This window comes from Polistes dominula, unplaced genomic scaffold (assembly GCF_049000335.1).
Source record: "Polistes dominula isolate Pdom_NZ unplaced genomic scaffold, Pdom_raw_medaka contig_20, whole genome shotgun sequence".
Classification (NCBI taxonomy): Eukaryota; Metazoa; Arthropoda; class Insecta; order Hymenoptera; family Vespidae; genus Polistes; species Polistes dominula.
Window position 1 is genome coordinate 1,497,826 of NW_028301147.1, and position 15,799 is coordinate 1,513,624.

Consider the following 15,799-nt stretch of genomic DNA (forward strand, 5'->3'; position numbering starts at 1 on the left):
ATTGTTTTGTTTTTTTTTTTTTAGATCATTATCAAGAAATTTTATAAGAAAAATTAAATTAAAACAAAATTGGAATATTTTCTATTTTCAAAATATCGATTATATTATCGATAATATTTAACATTGATCGATATATATCGAAATTGAATAATACTACAATGCAGTGTTACCACCTACGTTTGACAGATAGAAAAAAGTCATTAGTTATATTTAAAGTATAGAAATGCATTTGACAAATTAAATATTAGTTCAAAATGATTCAAACTTCTGTGATATTTAATATTATAGTTGGATTGAAATAATTAATTATTAATTTGACAATTTAATTTATCTTTTGTTTTCTAACCTAAAAGAAGTTGACAAAATCGGATTACATTGGGACGTGTGTTGCTTAACATCTTGTACAAGTGCAGCTGATTTGGCATTTGTTAAAAAAAAGGTTAATGTTAGTTGATTTCAATAAATGAATCGTTTATTGTGAAAGTGATGTAAGTTTATTTTGAAAATAATCGAGAAGACACGTCATTTTCATTAATTATAAATAAAAATCATCAGAGTTATGTGTTTTCATATTTATTTTTAAATGGACTTACATTACTTTTTTAATAAGTGATATTTATTGTTGTCTAGAAAAATAACCAATTATATTGGCATACCAAATTAAATATAAATTTTTATCGAAGAGGAATTTAAAGATTTAACAAAACTATGTTATATACTTCATATTCCTTATCACAATGTTCAAATTGGAATCCTATATAACACCTATAATTCTCAGCTATGTTGAGAAGTATGTTAAAAATTTTAAACCGGAACAATCGCAGGTATGATTTATTAATAAAAATAATACAAATGAAAGAATTGCATAATATTTGTTCGTATATTTTAGGTATCCTTATGGGGTGGCGATGCATCTTTTCAAAATTTGGATTTACGATTAGAAGTATTAGAAGAACAATTAAATTTACCATTTAAATTTGTCAGTGGTCATATACATGAATTATTAATACACGTTCCATGGGTAAAAATTAATTCAGAACCAATAGTGGTAACGATTAACACAATAGGTAAATATTTATATTAATAAATTATAAAAGAAACAAATTTCTCTTCAAAATGTTATATTAATTTATTTTTTTTTTATTATAGAATGTATATTAAAATTAAAAGATGAAAAAAGCACAGAAATCAGAAAACCTACCATGCAAAAGAAAAAAGAAATGGTTCAGTAAGTAATTATATTATAATATTGTAACATTAATTTAAATAAAAAAAAAAAAACAATGATATATAATTTCAACAGAGAAGTAGCACCGCCTGGATATATCAAAAGTATTATTACAAAAATTGTTAACAACATAACAATTCATTGTAACAATTTAATATTAAAATATGTAGAAGAAGATATCGTGCTGAGTGTAAATGTTAGGTTTTTAAGTGTTCAAACTGTTGACGATAAATGGAAACCTGCATTTACTGGTAATTATTGTTAGAAAATTATTTCGATATTTATCGTTTTTAAAAATATAGTATTTTTTATTTAATAATATTTATTTACAGATGTTAATATTTTTGAAGTTATGCTCAGAAAAGTTATTACCATTCAAGATTTAACTTTATGCTTAGATAAAATGGATGCTTCTGGAAAAATAGAAATTTATCAGGTATTTTAGATTTATTTATAAGTTTAATATTATATTTTTTTTTAAATATAAAAAGAAGTTATATCACACACATTTATTTGAAATCCCAGGATCCTGTTTTATATCGATGTTCCTTGGCCATACGTTTAATCGTAAATTATCATAGTAATACTGCTAAAAGGGCATCTGTTACACGTTTAGATCTTCACTGTGAGAAAATGGAATTTAGTATGACTGAACAACAAATACCAATGTTACTTAGATTAGCATCATTATTAGTGGCTTTACAAACAAAACAATTTCCAATTGGTAAAGAAAAATCACTAAATTCTGAGACTGGAGAAGAAACAGGCCAAGGTTTCTTTTATTTATCTTGCTATATTATTTGTTTATTATTAACAAAAGTTGTTTTATAACTTTACATGTAAAATATTTTAGATGAAATTAGTCAAATAATTGGAACAATCACTGAAGCAGTTGGTTGGGGTGGTTGGGCTTGGAATGTAGCCTCTACAGTTTTACCAATTGATTGGGTTACATCTGGTTTTGTTGATTGGGATAATGATTGGTCTAGTCAACAACAAATGGCATATTCTGGGCACACTATTCATTTAGGCATTTATATCGATGATACTATTTTAACTTTTAAGGTATATCCAATGATGAATTATTTTTTTTTTTAATATTATTACGAATACATATTAAAGTTTTGTTTGTAGGTTGTTGAAAGTGTGAAAGAACAATTGTTTTACAAGTCACGAAAGCTTAGATACAAATCGTTTTTATCATTACGATTGAATGGAGTTTTAGTGGATGTAATACTGCAAGGTATTGAAATGACTAATGTTCAAATTGGTTTGGCTAACATACGCCTTTATCCCAGAGGAACTTGCAGTTGTGGACACCTTGAAGTTGTTGATGGTGCACAGGTATATTTTTTTAAAAATAATTATATCATATTAATATAAGAATATTTGTTTAATTTATAAATATCATTTTTTTTCTAGCCACCTCTTTATTTAACAGCAGGAAAAGTCAATAGAAATTATTTAAAAGATTCATTATTTGATAATGATGCTTTAGAAAATAATGGAAAGAAAAGGGCTTATAAAGAAGGGATAAATTATCATTTAGTAACTGTTTCAGGTATTACAATGAATATAATTTAAACAAATATAATTTTAATAAATCTACAAATACTTTTATTTTTCATTTCAGTGGAAAATTTATTGAAAAGGAGTCCAGCTTTTGTAATGGATTATGTTCATTGTGTACAACTTCCAGATGACATAACAACTGAAAAGTTAGCAGAACTTGGTTCCAATTTTGAATATAGGTAATAACAAAATTCGTATCTTATAAAATATACAAAAAATATGATGAAGATTATGCAGTGTTATTTTATAATTGCAATTTTTTTTTTTTATACGTTGTAGTAACTTTCAGGAGCAAAGAGTGATTAGATATATTATTGGAGATATAACGATCAGATTGTGTTCAGGAATTTTCCATCGTATAGAGACAATAAAACAAGCTGCTTCGCAATATGATTATACACCATATATTATACCAAAACCTGGTAAGAGCTATATATGTATAAATTAAATTTATTGTTGTTTTCTTTTGTACAATATTTTAAACGATGTAATTATATGTTTGAGATCCTTCTGCTGAAGAACTTCCTCCAGTTACATTAGAAGAATTTGAAGCTTTGAGAGAAAATGTATCAATGGTTAAAACTTATTTGTTTATTATAAAAGCTTCTTTACAATTACAATTAGCTGATCATTGCATTACTGGATTACCACGTCAGCGTAAAATAGTTGAAAATAGGGTAAATATTAAATTATACAAATTAATGAATGTGTTGTCTATAGTTGTAAATATATTTCATGTAGTCATGACTATTACAGACTGTACCTTTAACACCAGCTTTTACAAATGATCCTTTTGTAAGCATTGAATTTGACAAAGCAACTGCACATATGATTCAACCTTTGTATCCATTTAGACTTACTGCTTGTGCTTCCAAACAAACTGGATTATTACCAGAAATGTTTGAACAATGTCATCAAATTATTAAAATGCAGGTATTATTGTATTAATTTTTTCATTTATACAAATTTAAGATCACATATATCAACATGAACATTTTTGTTTAGGTTTATGGAATAAAGAGTCAATTATATTTGACAACAAATTGTCATACATCATTAATGATGCCATGCTTTGTAAAATGTTCTCTTAAAAAATTACTTTATCCACAATATTGGACTCATCTAGATTTAATTTGTGAAACATACACGTTTCATACTGATAGTATTACTATTACGGGAACTAAACCAAAATTGATGGTTGCCACTTCTATAATAACATCATTGCTTGATTCCACTGAAACAACAAATCCTCTTGTTTGTTCTTCTCTCTTTAGTGATGCATGCCAAGACAAAAGTATGTCCAGTCGTCTAATATAAATGTTAGTTTTAATTATTTCAAATGCACATTATATAAGAATGTTTTTTTTTTTTATTATATTAACTTATATTAATATTATTAAAAAAAAAGGGATATAAATAAAGTATTTTATTTTACATACATTTCTTTAATATGTTACAGATCCAATTTATTTAGAATTACTCTTGGAAAATATCAATTACAAAAGGCTTTCAACATTTATGATGAATGTTAATGAAATAAGTGTAAATTCTCTGAAGATTTTTACACTTAGCGATACCCAGCAAGCATTTATACTCTCAGGTCCAGAATATGATGTTAACAGGTTATTATATAAATATAAATAATAATTAAAATGATATTAATAATCCAAATTTATTTGATATTTTAAAATAATATTTATATTTGTATTTAGCGAAACGGAAAACAAACCTCTTTTAATTGCTGTAATACAGTTTCCTAAAAAGGCTCCAGTAGAAACGTATCCAACACTTATCTCACTTCAAGTAGCAGAATTAAGAGGTTCCTTAGATCCACTCTTTTTGAAATGGTTGGAATATCAAGTTACTTATTACGAATTGGGACCATTATGTACAATGCGTCAAGACAGCCAATTATCTGCTGAGGGTGCATCGTCTGACACCAGTACAAGAAAAAAAACATTTCCAAGCTTGCATGAAAGTGTTCACAGTTCTTCTGACAAGGATAGAAAAAGATCTTCTACGATAGTTGAAAAACCAAAAATGCTTCAAAATGAGGAAACTCAAAAAAAGAATGAATCTAAAATTGATACAGAACAGAAGGTACAATTAATTATATTTATCTTTTATTATTTTGATTTTGTTTAATCTTAAGTACAAAGATATTTTATATATTAGATGAATGAGTTAAAATATATATGTATATATATATATATCTATTAGATAATGTAATTATATTATTTGTTGCAAAATATATTACATTTACGCATAGACCATGATAGAACTTGCAGAAATCAGGAGTATTGGTCAGATTAGCCGAACTCTATTCATGGTGGTCTGGTCTTGTTTTAAGTGGATGTATTGGTCATATTGTTATCTATATACCATCGACTACAATGAGCGGTATAGGAGCACATGGTAATCTTCTTCTTCTTCTTAATATATATATAAATTACGTGTCACGTTGTTTGTCCGCAATGGACTCGTAAACTACTGAACTGATTTTAATCAAATTTTGCACACTGTGTGCAGTTTCATCTAACTTGAAAGATAGGATAGTTTATATCTCAATTTATAATCTCAATATTATTTGTTTATTAAGAAAGAGTCTTCTTTATAAATAAAATCTCTCATAACAGGTATAGAACAAGCCAAAAATCGAGCATTAGAAGAAGATCAACATCTGCAGATATTAAGTTTAAAACTACCAAGTATTCAGATTCATTCAAGTAATATTAATTCCGAACAATTATCACCTTATCTTAAAACATTCCCAGTAAAGTTGCCTAAATCAATGTGGACATATCGTAAGTGTTTATTTAATATGTCGAATGTTTATGTGATATTAGAACAAATCCTTATTATTGTTTTATTTATCTAGGTGTACAAAGTTTTCCTTGGACATTAAGTCTTTCCGAATTTCACTGTTATACATTACAAGGAGATATGCAACAAAATTTTATTAAAAAAATGTCATTAAATGCAACTTTAGCTCTTACTACGAAAACTACTACATCCCAAGCTTCAAATATTCTTACTGCATTGAGTGTTTGTGTTCATATTGATAATTCAGCTATTATCATTTCCATTTCAGAAGAACAGGTAATATAATATCTTAATATATATATATATATATAAATGTGTGTGTATTATTTTATTAATGTTTATAACTAATGTATATTATTTTTTGTAGGTTGTGTTCATGAGCAGTATAATACAAAAAATTGTGAATATTTTACTAATAACAAATAATTTTAAAGAAAGTAACACTGTCGTACCTCATATCATTAACGAGAATGTAGTCGTTTTTCCAGCCATACCACAAACCCCTTCTACACTTACACAAATTATATATCCAGAAGATACAACTACAAACTCAACGATATCTACATCAAGAGATGATACCATTACAGGTAAATTTTTAAATAAAATCTATCTTTTTTCTTTTTTTTTTTTTTTCAATTTATTTTCTATAATATGTAATATCATTTCAGAGAAAGATAATGTGACATTAACCGCATGGATTCAATGGACAATAACAAAAATAGCTATTAAATTATATGTCACGGGACAAGAAATAAAACCATCTTTGAAATTAGTCATGGAAATGGAAGATATTATTACTTCATTAGATTTACAACCGGTTTATTTAAAATTAAAAAATAAAATCACAACAGTTACGATATTTCATTATACAAGGTATCTTTTTATTGTATTATTAATTTATTACACAAATTATTTTCTTTGTGTATAGAAATACAATTTTTTTTTTTTTTTAAATGAAATTGAACTTAATTTTGTATAGAGCACCTTATGCACAAAATTGGGACGTTGGAGAATATGTCGGTATAATTTTATGTGGCAGAGAAGATAATTTAGAAAAGGGAGATGATTCTGGTTTCTTAAGTTTTACTTTAACACGAGCACAATCGGGTAATGTTCATAATCGTTGGGGTACTTACAAACGCTACAAAAATAATAAGGTACGAATATATATATATATAAGATTGAAATGTTTGTAATATTAATAATAGTTTTATATTTTACAGAAAGATGTTATAACAGAAGCATTAGTATCAACAAATGCATACATCTCTGAAATAGATATAAAAATACAAATGGTTGATATTATTTTACCTTTAAGTATACTTAGCAAATATATGCAATTGGCAAAACCTCTTATTCATCTAAATAAAAAATATCCAAAAGTAACAAAAAGCAATCAAGAAGGAATCATCACATCAACATTAGCAAAAATTACAAGTATTAATAATGAATTTTTACCATTGATACATTTAGAATTTAAAGGATTAAGACTTATGATACCAGTATCTACACCTGCTAGACATCGATTACAACATGATTTATTAATTTTACAGGTAATTATAAATATATTGGATTGTTCGGAAAGTAATTTCATTTCTTTTTTTGTGAAAATGAAAACAATTATTGTTTCGAAGTTAAAACCTAGGCCTTTTGAGTGAGCATAAACAGTTGAATTTGATTAATTTAACTTGTCACCGATCTCACGTGTTGTTATTTGCCATTTTGCATCAATTCATGCATTTATTGTGTTAGAAAAAAATGAAATTACTTTCCTAACAATCCAATACTTTGTTTATTCATCTTAATTTAAGTTTGAAGAACAAATTATATACAATTTTATTGTTCTCTATAATTTAGCTTGATGGTATTCGTATTACACCGCATGCAGAAAATCCAATTTGTAGAACACCATTACGATCAGATATATATCAACTTGCAGCACAAGCAAATATATTAAATATGCCAGGTTCTGCAGTGGAAGATCGTCAATATCAAATTAATGTGAAGGGTATATGTGTATATAGCACTACATGGAAAAATTATCAAATGAGTATTAATAAGGTCTGATATAATATTTAACAATATTTACATTGGTAACATATTTTCAATGAAAGTTTTATTTTTTCAGCGTATGTCTCAATCTTATCTTTATACAATGAATGAGAATCCTGCTTTAGAATGGAACAAACTTGGAAATGGGAACAGTTTGGAACCACATTTCTCAACTTTTCCTGTACTAGCTAAGTAAGTTTTTTTTTTTTTTTTTTTTTTAATAATATTGACACATATATATAAATTCTATAATTTAATTGAATTTTTTGTATGTGCAGGTTTGATCTCTGTTTGATTATTGCTCCAACGATCAAACTTAAACCTGATACAATAGTTTGTGGAAGTGCAGTGGAAATAAATTGTATCACGGATATTGAAATAACAGTTAATTTAGATCAACTGAAATTAATTTCCATTTTATCTAACGAATGTAACATGTTACTATCGGGAGACGTACAGGAGATAGAAATAACAGATGTTTCTTATGATAAAAATGACAAAAGTTCACCAATACCAAAACAAGTTACTTGGATAAAACAAATGTCTGAGGAACAAGAAATAGATGTTACAAAGGACAGTGGTATTGACTTTGAAATGTCTAGCATAAATTCAACGATTGTTGTATGTAAAATTGATATTTTGTATTTAATGAAATTTATAAATGAAAAATATAATGTTATTTTATCATTTTTATTTTTATTTTATCGTAATAGGAGAAATCACAATTCTCAGAAGTGTTGATACTTCCACCATGTGAATTTTTAATAAATTGTGGAAAAATTACTTTTATATCTTACGAAACACAAAAGATACATGTTAATTCTGAATATGAAGTAGTAAGTCATTTTTCTATATATTTGATAACAATTGAAATTAATTAAAGATAAATATATTACGTTTTTTTGTTTTATGTATTATTACAGGAAATGAATGATGCGGATGAAGATGATACCGGTAATTTAAAACAACCATTACTTTATTTAATGATTAATCAACCAAATCTTTATCTTTGGCAACAAAATTTATCACAAAAGATGCAAGTATGTTATTATTTTTAATAAATTCATTTTTATTTAAAGAAATACTATCACAAGTATATATTTATATTATATATATATTATTGCAGATTTCTTGTTTTGATATGACAATAGCATTAGGTGCAAAAGATGCACAAGATTTAAGATCAATACCAAGTGAAAAAGATTTTACTATTTTTATAATACAAACGAAAAATGGCGAACCACATCCGGACACTGGTATTCCACCATCATTTGTAACAGTAAAATGTGAAAAATATCCTGGAAAAAATACTCATTTCTTTATGGATATGGGTCGACCTACAAAAATTCATTTTTCATTGTCAAGGCTAAATCAAATATATGACATAAACAGTAAGGTATTATATAAAAGAAATATACGTGTGTATCAAATGTATTTTATTTTAAATTACTATACATAATAAGTATATGTAATCTATTTTGTTTATTAGATTATGTCGTGTTTTATTGATGAGAATAATACGAAATCATCTATGAAAGATGCAGATGATAATAAAACTATGAACGATCAATTGCCATTTAAATGTAAAAAGATGTATTTACCAGATTTAAATTTAAGTACGAAACAAATTGTACTCTCTTTGAAAACTAGCTCTGATTCGGAAATAATTATTAGTTTGGCAACATTAAATGGAAATATTTCAACGTTATTAAGACCAGATAGAATATTCTCAAATATATCTGTCGAGTCTTTCATTATATCTGCCATTCTTAATGGAAATATGAAAGTTTTATTAAAACCATGGTGTTATAACATAACTGTTTGTCTTCTTTGGGAATCTTGGCAAGATGTTGAAGCTCTACCTCAAATACAAATACAAGCAGACAGTGACAGTATTTATCTTGATATTGGGCCAGATCAAATTCAAATTATGAAAACAGTGGTAGAAGATTGTCAGCTACTTTTAAGTCATTTTCAAACATCTAATGTTAAGGATAACAGTCGTGAAATGCAAGTTGTGTTATCAACTGAACAACATTACAAGGATGATTTAAAAGCTGGTGCATTCCAGTTTATAGATGGTACAGGAGATGAATTACCTTTCCCATATCAGGTAAGATATATATGTTTTATTGGAAATAAAAGGTTTTATTTACGTTTATTATATTTGCAGGTCATATTTTTTACTTATCCTCAACAAGCAATGGCTTGGAGGTATCCTCAACCTAGAACTTTAACAAAAATACATGTCTCTCCCGTACCATTTGAAGTAAGTGTATTATATTATTTATAATGAATATTATTTGGAACTTTATCATCAATTATTTAACAATTATATTTCATTTTAGACATCAGACAATGAAGGATTTTATACAGATAGAATATCCTGTGTTTTACAATACTGGAGTGACAGTCATATGGCTTATCAACATTATGCTGACTTTTATTTATCAGAAACTGATACTTATCGATTGGATCTTCCTGAAAAAGCACCAACACGAGTAGTGGCATGTGTTTGGCGTGTAATATTAATGATGCCTGTTAATAATTCTGTTTCAAAAACTCTTGTATCTGCTAGAGCATTGGCAGCCTGTTTACGCATTGATTCTTATTTTAATTCATCGATAATACCAAATCTACAAGCTGCTTTAAACATTGGTATTATTCATGTGTCACTGTACAATCATATAGATTCATCTACTTATGATTCTTTACTTCCTCCTTTGCATAATTTTACGGTGAAAGGCACTATTCCTGAAATGCAATGTTTCATGTCGATAGAACACAAAGGTGCCATACTTGTTTTTAATAGATGGACAGATGGCTCTACACTTGTCGATATTAATGGTGTTATTAGTATTCATATATTGGATTATAGTTATTTAATTATGCAAGAAGTATTGGATCCATTAGATGGAAAATTTCAAATTTCTTTATCAGATAAAATTGATATTTCTGTAATGTGTAAACCTTTCTCGTTAAAACTTAGTCCAACAATAACACACACTCTTTCTGTATCTTCTTATTTATGGTCTGCATCGTTAAATACAGAAAACAAAGGTGTCATTATATTAACGAGATATGTTATAGCCAATGATTGCAATATTCCAATTCGTTTTGGACAAAGTGGTACAGATGATAACGTATTATTAAATACCAGAGAATGCAATTTTTATTCATGGAGACACATTGGCAATAATATGATACGAATATCGATAGAAGCTAATGCTTGGATGTGGAGTCGACCATTTCCAGTAAATACGGATGGAACACATTTGGTAGAATTTGCAAATCCATTGGTTGATATTACCATATTTGTAAATATTACATCATTGTCAGCTACGCAAAAACTTGTTACTTTTACTGGACAATTTATAGTGTCAAGTCAATTAATAGATAATTTTGAAATGAAATTAGTTAAATATGAAGCTGATACTGGTACCAAAGTAACCGTATCAAAAAATGTTTATATGTTACTTGGAAAAAGTCAACCATCGACTATTGTTATTGAAAATAACAGAAAAATGGCAATGCGTTTACGTTTTACGAATATACCAAATTTATCATGGACAGGAGATATACCTCTTCAGCCGAATGCTAAATTGAGTCAACCTTGGCTCGTAAAAGTGCCTTTACAAGAGCGTGGTCAATTTTTTAGTATTTGGGTGCGAATAATAACACAAATTGTTCAAGAAAAAACTAAGATACTTGCCGTATTGAGTCCACTTTATATGATACGATCGCATTTACCAGTACCAGCTAAAGTACAAATGGAAACACCATCGTTAAAAATGTTATCAAGTACAATAGTGAATGGACGTGGTGAACGTCAACAATTGTATTGTCCTGGTACATTCGAACACTTCCATCAATTAACATTCCAATTAGAATCTGGAATTTGTGCATCTAATCCATACGTACCATTATCGTACAGTTCAGTTGATCAAAGAAAATTTTTTAGAAGACCTGAAGTAGAAGATATAGATAATATTTTGAAAGAATTAGAAAGTCAAAAGGATGAAATAGGATGGCCTTTTCAAGCGGACGATACAGCAGACTGGATACCTGCTGAACAACCACAAACTCACGTTCAAGTTAAATATCAAGATGCTGGATTAGTGTCAAGTACACTTTTGTTGGAATTACAACCATGGTGTTTCATATTAAATTCTTTAGGATGTTATATTTCTCTTGTCTCTGAAGATATCGAACTTTGTCAAGTTCCTCATTATGGAATTGTAACACCACCAAAATTAGAAGGTGTATTTCATTTAGGTGTTGGTATTGGTGATACTTATTATACTTCGCCAGCTCTTCAATTAGCCAGACCAGATTGGAGTCAAAGTTTTTATATGCCTCGTATAGGAGGATTAATTCCTGTTGAAGGCAACATCAAAACTATTGTTGATTGCGTATCCAGCGTGACTATAATTAGTATTACTTCTAGCATGCACGAAGATATGCGTTTAGTGAGAGTAACAAGTAGTCACGTTATTGGAAATTTAACAAATCAAGAATTATGCATTGCTACACTTGCAGTTGATGAATTATCAAAAGATTTAAAGTTACCTCACGATCTTACTCCTTACAGTCAAAATATTCTACCATCTGAAGATCAACATCAAGCTACACCTATTGTTCAATGGCATATGTTATATGAAAACAGTAACATTGAATCTCTTGTGTTATATATTTCTCTGAGCTTAGGACACAGATGGTCCTGTCCAATTAAAATAGATCAAACCATGAGTCGTAAGTGTGTTGCTATTCCAAATGGCTCTACTACTATGTCAGTAGTACTAACTATTCAAGAAGACAAAGGTACATCATATATTATGGTACATATTGATAACCATCCTCAACTATTGCTAGAAAATATGTGTCCCTATAAACTTTTATTGGGACAAGCTAATGAGAATGTAGATGGAATTGTATTAGATGCACCACATTTTACATGGATCTGTGAAGTGGAAACTGGTGCTACGTGTCATTATTCTCTTCCATGCATTGGTAACCGATTACCTGATACTCCTGCACCAACTACATCTAATATATTATTATTATCTGCATTACCTAATACATATAACAATGAAGCAATACAACGAAAGGAATTGCAATGGTCACGAGGCATTAGTCTGTCTGCATTGACAAATATACCTATGGATCATTATGTTCGATTACCTTCTTATGGAGATGTTAAATTAATCATGCACAATCGTTGCTATACTACACATATTACTGTCGTTCCTATCTCACAAATAGAAGTGTCTGCTAGAGATATCAGAAATCGATTAATGCGTAAGGAACATAAATTGAAAGAAGTGGAAATAATTCCTAAAAATTTTAAAACTTTAATAGAAGATAATCAAGATTTTCTTAACATACAATATTCTAGTAGCTCAACATCAGCAACTAGTTTTTTCTCAGCACAAGAGGATGTTCCAGCAACAAATTCTTCTATATCGTCGTCGCAAACAAATTTAAAATTATTAATTCCTCACGAAAGTAGCAATAAAAATCATGATGAATATCAAGTTAAAACAATAAATGAATCAAACGCAACGGTAAATAACAGAGAAGGTTCAGCAACTATTTATTTTCATGGAATTACTATTATTATATTGAAAGATATTAATGAGATTGGTCAAAAGACTGAAGTAGCAAGTTTGTCTATGACAGATTTAATTGTTACTTTACACGCAAAACCTACTCTTGTTAACTTTTGTATATGTATAGGAGATTTACAATTAGATAATCAAGTATTTGATCAAGGAGGTTTTGATTTTCCAGTAGTATTAATCAGTCAAAGTCCACTTACAACAAGAGAAACATTTTATCCATCTAATTGTTTAATAAATAATATGGAACAAATTAAAGAAAATTCTTTGATAACTGCTGATTACATTTGGGAGAAAAATGGACAAATAATAGGTATGAATAATTCCATTTTTTTTTTTTGTTTAAATTGTGTTTTATAATTATTATGTATATATACTAATCAAAATGATTTATTTTAGTGTCAAAGGAGTTGCACTTAAAAATTGCACCTATTAGTGCTTATATTGAAGATACATATATTAGTCATTTATTAGATTATGCAAATTCTATGATACCACCACGGTTTAGTTCTCCAACTAGTATGTTAAAAAAGACTCAACCAGTATTAACATCAACAACTATTTATGTATCAGATTATATCATGATCGATGCCAAAATATTAAGCGTGCCATTAAGATTACAACATTTTACAATAGATCCAGTATCAATTTTACTCAGTGTACATACATCTGTACGCTTATATGTGGCATTGGATCATTCACCATTATATTTTAGTACTTTTGAAAGGAAAAATATTTTAACTACAACGTATAGACTAGGGAATGCACTTACTATGCATTATTTATCTGGAGCTATATTTGGCGCTGGTAAGTTTAAGTTAATAAATATTATTGATAAGTATGAATATTTAATAAAATTGATTTCAGGTTGGGTAGTTGGATCCTTAGAAATACTTGGATCACCTGGAGGTTTAGCTCAAGCACTTGGTTCAGGTCTTAGAGATTTTGTTTCTCTTCCATTTCAAGGCTTGTTGCAAGGACCTTGGGGTTTTATTGTTGGCATAACACATGGATCTGCTAGTTTAATGAAACATATCACAGCAGGTAAATAGTTTTATTTTTATATATATACATCCTGTATGAATACACACACATATTTTAAAATATTGAAATTTTCATTGAATTATATTTATTTATTTATGTTCTTATATAGGTACAGTTAATTCGGTGACAAAATTAGCGTCTAGTGTTGCTCGAAATTTGGATAGATTAACACTAGATGAAGAACATCTTCAACGTCAGGAAGAAGCCAGAAGAATGCGCCCACAGGGTATGGCACAAGGACTTTATCAAGGATTAACTGGATTTGGTATGAGTATCCTTGGTATGTAGTTCTTTTTAAATAATTCTAATTTTTATAATCTCATTTATATTTGTGTACATATTCTATTATAAATATATTTTTGTAGCTGCTGTTGCTGGATTGGCACATCATCCTTTACAACAGGTATTGTCAGGTGAAGCAACAACTAAAAGTTTAGTTACAGGAGTTGGACTTGGATTAGTTGGTGTAGTAACAAAACCTCTTAGTGGAGCTGCTGAATTAGTTGCTCTTACTGGACAAGGCTTGTTACAAGGCGCAGGATGGAATTCTTTACCTTTGGTATATTACTCTTTACAAAATGTGAATTATTTTATATAACATTTATTTTCATATGAATTTAATTTATGTATTTAATGTGTTATTCTTTAGCCTCGACAACATCCAATCGTTCAATATAGTACTGGTAATAATAATGCATCAATTCGATATGCATGGCGTTTACTACCATTATTAGAAAATTGTGACAACATTCTGCATGTAACTAATGCAGATTATGTTTTACAACAAGGAAGTAATCGTGCTGTAACTTTAGTTCTTACACGACAAGCATTGTTACTTGTTAATATAGCTGAAGACAGTGTGGAAAAGATATTGCCTTTGAAAGAATTAACCAGTATTGATCATTCTTCAGAATCAACGATGCTTTGTTTATATTGTCCTCCAGCAACAACGCAAACTAGTAGAGCCTTATCACCCACTGAACATGAAGTATGATGATGATAATCAATTGTGTAATCGTTTTTATAATATAAATGTATATGTGTGTACAAGTTATATTTTCTTTTTTTTTTTTTTTAGATGGACCAAGAAATGAGGGCAAGAGTTGCAGAATATGTACGTACGAGCAGTACTGGTTTAGCTAGTTTATCTACTAATAGTGATGAACAATCTGATATTTTAGAATCATCTACAACAAATTCAGAACATACATTTACCTTTTATGTTTGTCCAGAAACACGTAATTATTTATTATCTCTTTTTAATATCGCTAAACGACAAAGTCAAGGTAGCGGATTTACTGTGTTATAAATGATTGAAAATGAAAAAATGATGAAAAGTAATTTTAAATAAAAATGTTATCACACTCGTGAAAATTTAATACTGTGAAGATTTTTTTATTAAAAATATAAAAGTTTATATTATCAATACAATATGAATAATCTTTCTGAATTATTGCCAAAA

General features: G+C 28.2%; 1 protein-coding gene across 2 annotated transcripts; it reads left to right on the forward strand.

Moving 5' to 3' along the window:
- Positions 1 to 179: 179 nt before the first annotated feature.
- Vps13B (vacuolar protein sorting 13B) lies at positions 180 to 15,716 on the forward strand. 2 transcript variants are annotated; one of them, XM_015320384.2, is made up of 39 exons: positions 180 to 488; positions 631 to 824; positions 890 to 1,067; positions 1,150 to 1,228; positions 1,304 to 1,479; positions 1,561 to 1,664; positions 1,754 to 2,000; positions 2,082 to 2,293; positions 2,363 to 2,572; positions 2,651 to 2,789; positions 2,862 to 2,979; positions 3,080 to 3,222; positions 3,305 to 3,477; positions 3,557 to 3,733; positions 3,806 to 4,094; positions 4,260 to 4,422; positions 4,513 to 4,900; positions 5,080 to 5,215; positions 5,437 to 5,604; positions 5,679 to 5,899; positions 5,991 to 6,210; positions 6,292 to 6,496; positions 6,603 to 6,780; positions 6,847 to 7,176; positions 7,481 to 7,684; positions 7,752 to 7,867; positions 7,954 to 8,296; positions 8,389 to 8,511; positions 8,599 to 8,715; positions 8,802 to 9,071; positions 9,165 to 9,788; positions 9,849 to 9,944; positions 10,024 to 13,606; positions 13,693 to 14,100; positions 14,161 to 14,337; positions 14,447 to 14,617; positions 14,703 to 14,896; positions 14,987 to 15,325; positions 15,416 to 15,716. In XM_015320384.2, exons 2-39 carry the CDS (start codon positions 738 to 740, stop codon positions 15,644 to 15,646), a joined length of 11,337 nt encoding a protein of 3,778 aa, XP_015175870.2. In that variant the 5' UTR covers positions 180 to 488; positions 631 to 737; the 3' UTR covers positions 15,647 to 15,716. The 2 variants fall into 2 exon arrangements, with proteins under 2 accessions (XP_015175870.2, XP_015175874.2); XM_015320388.2 differs by lacking the exons at positions 180 to 488; positions 631 to 824; positions 890 to 1,067; positions 1,150 to 1,228; positions 1,304 to 1,479 and having other exon boundaries at positions 1,845 to 2,000.
- The last annotated feature ends 83 nt before the right edge of the window (positions 15,717 to 15,799 follow it).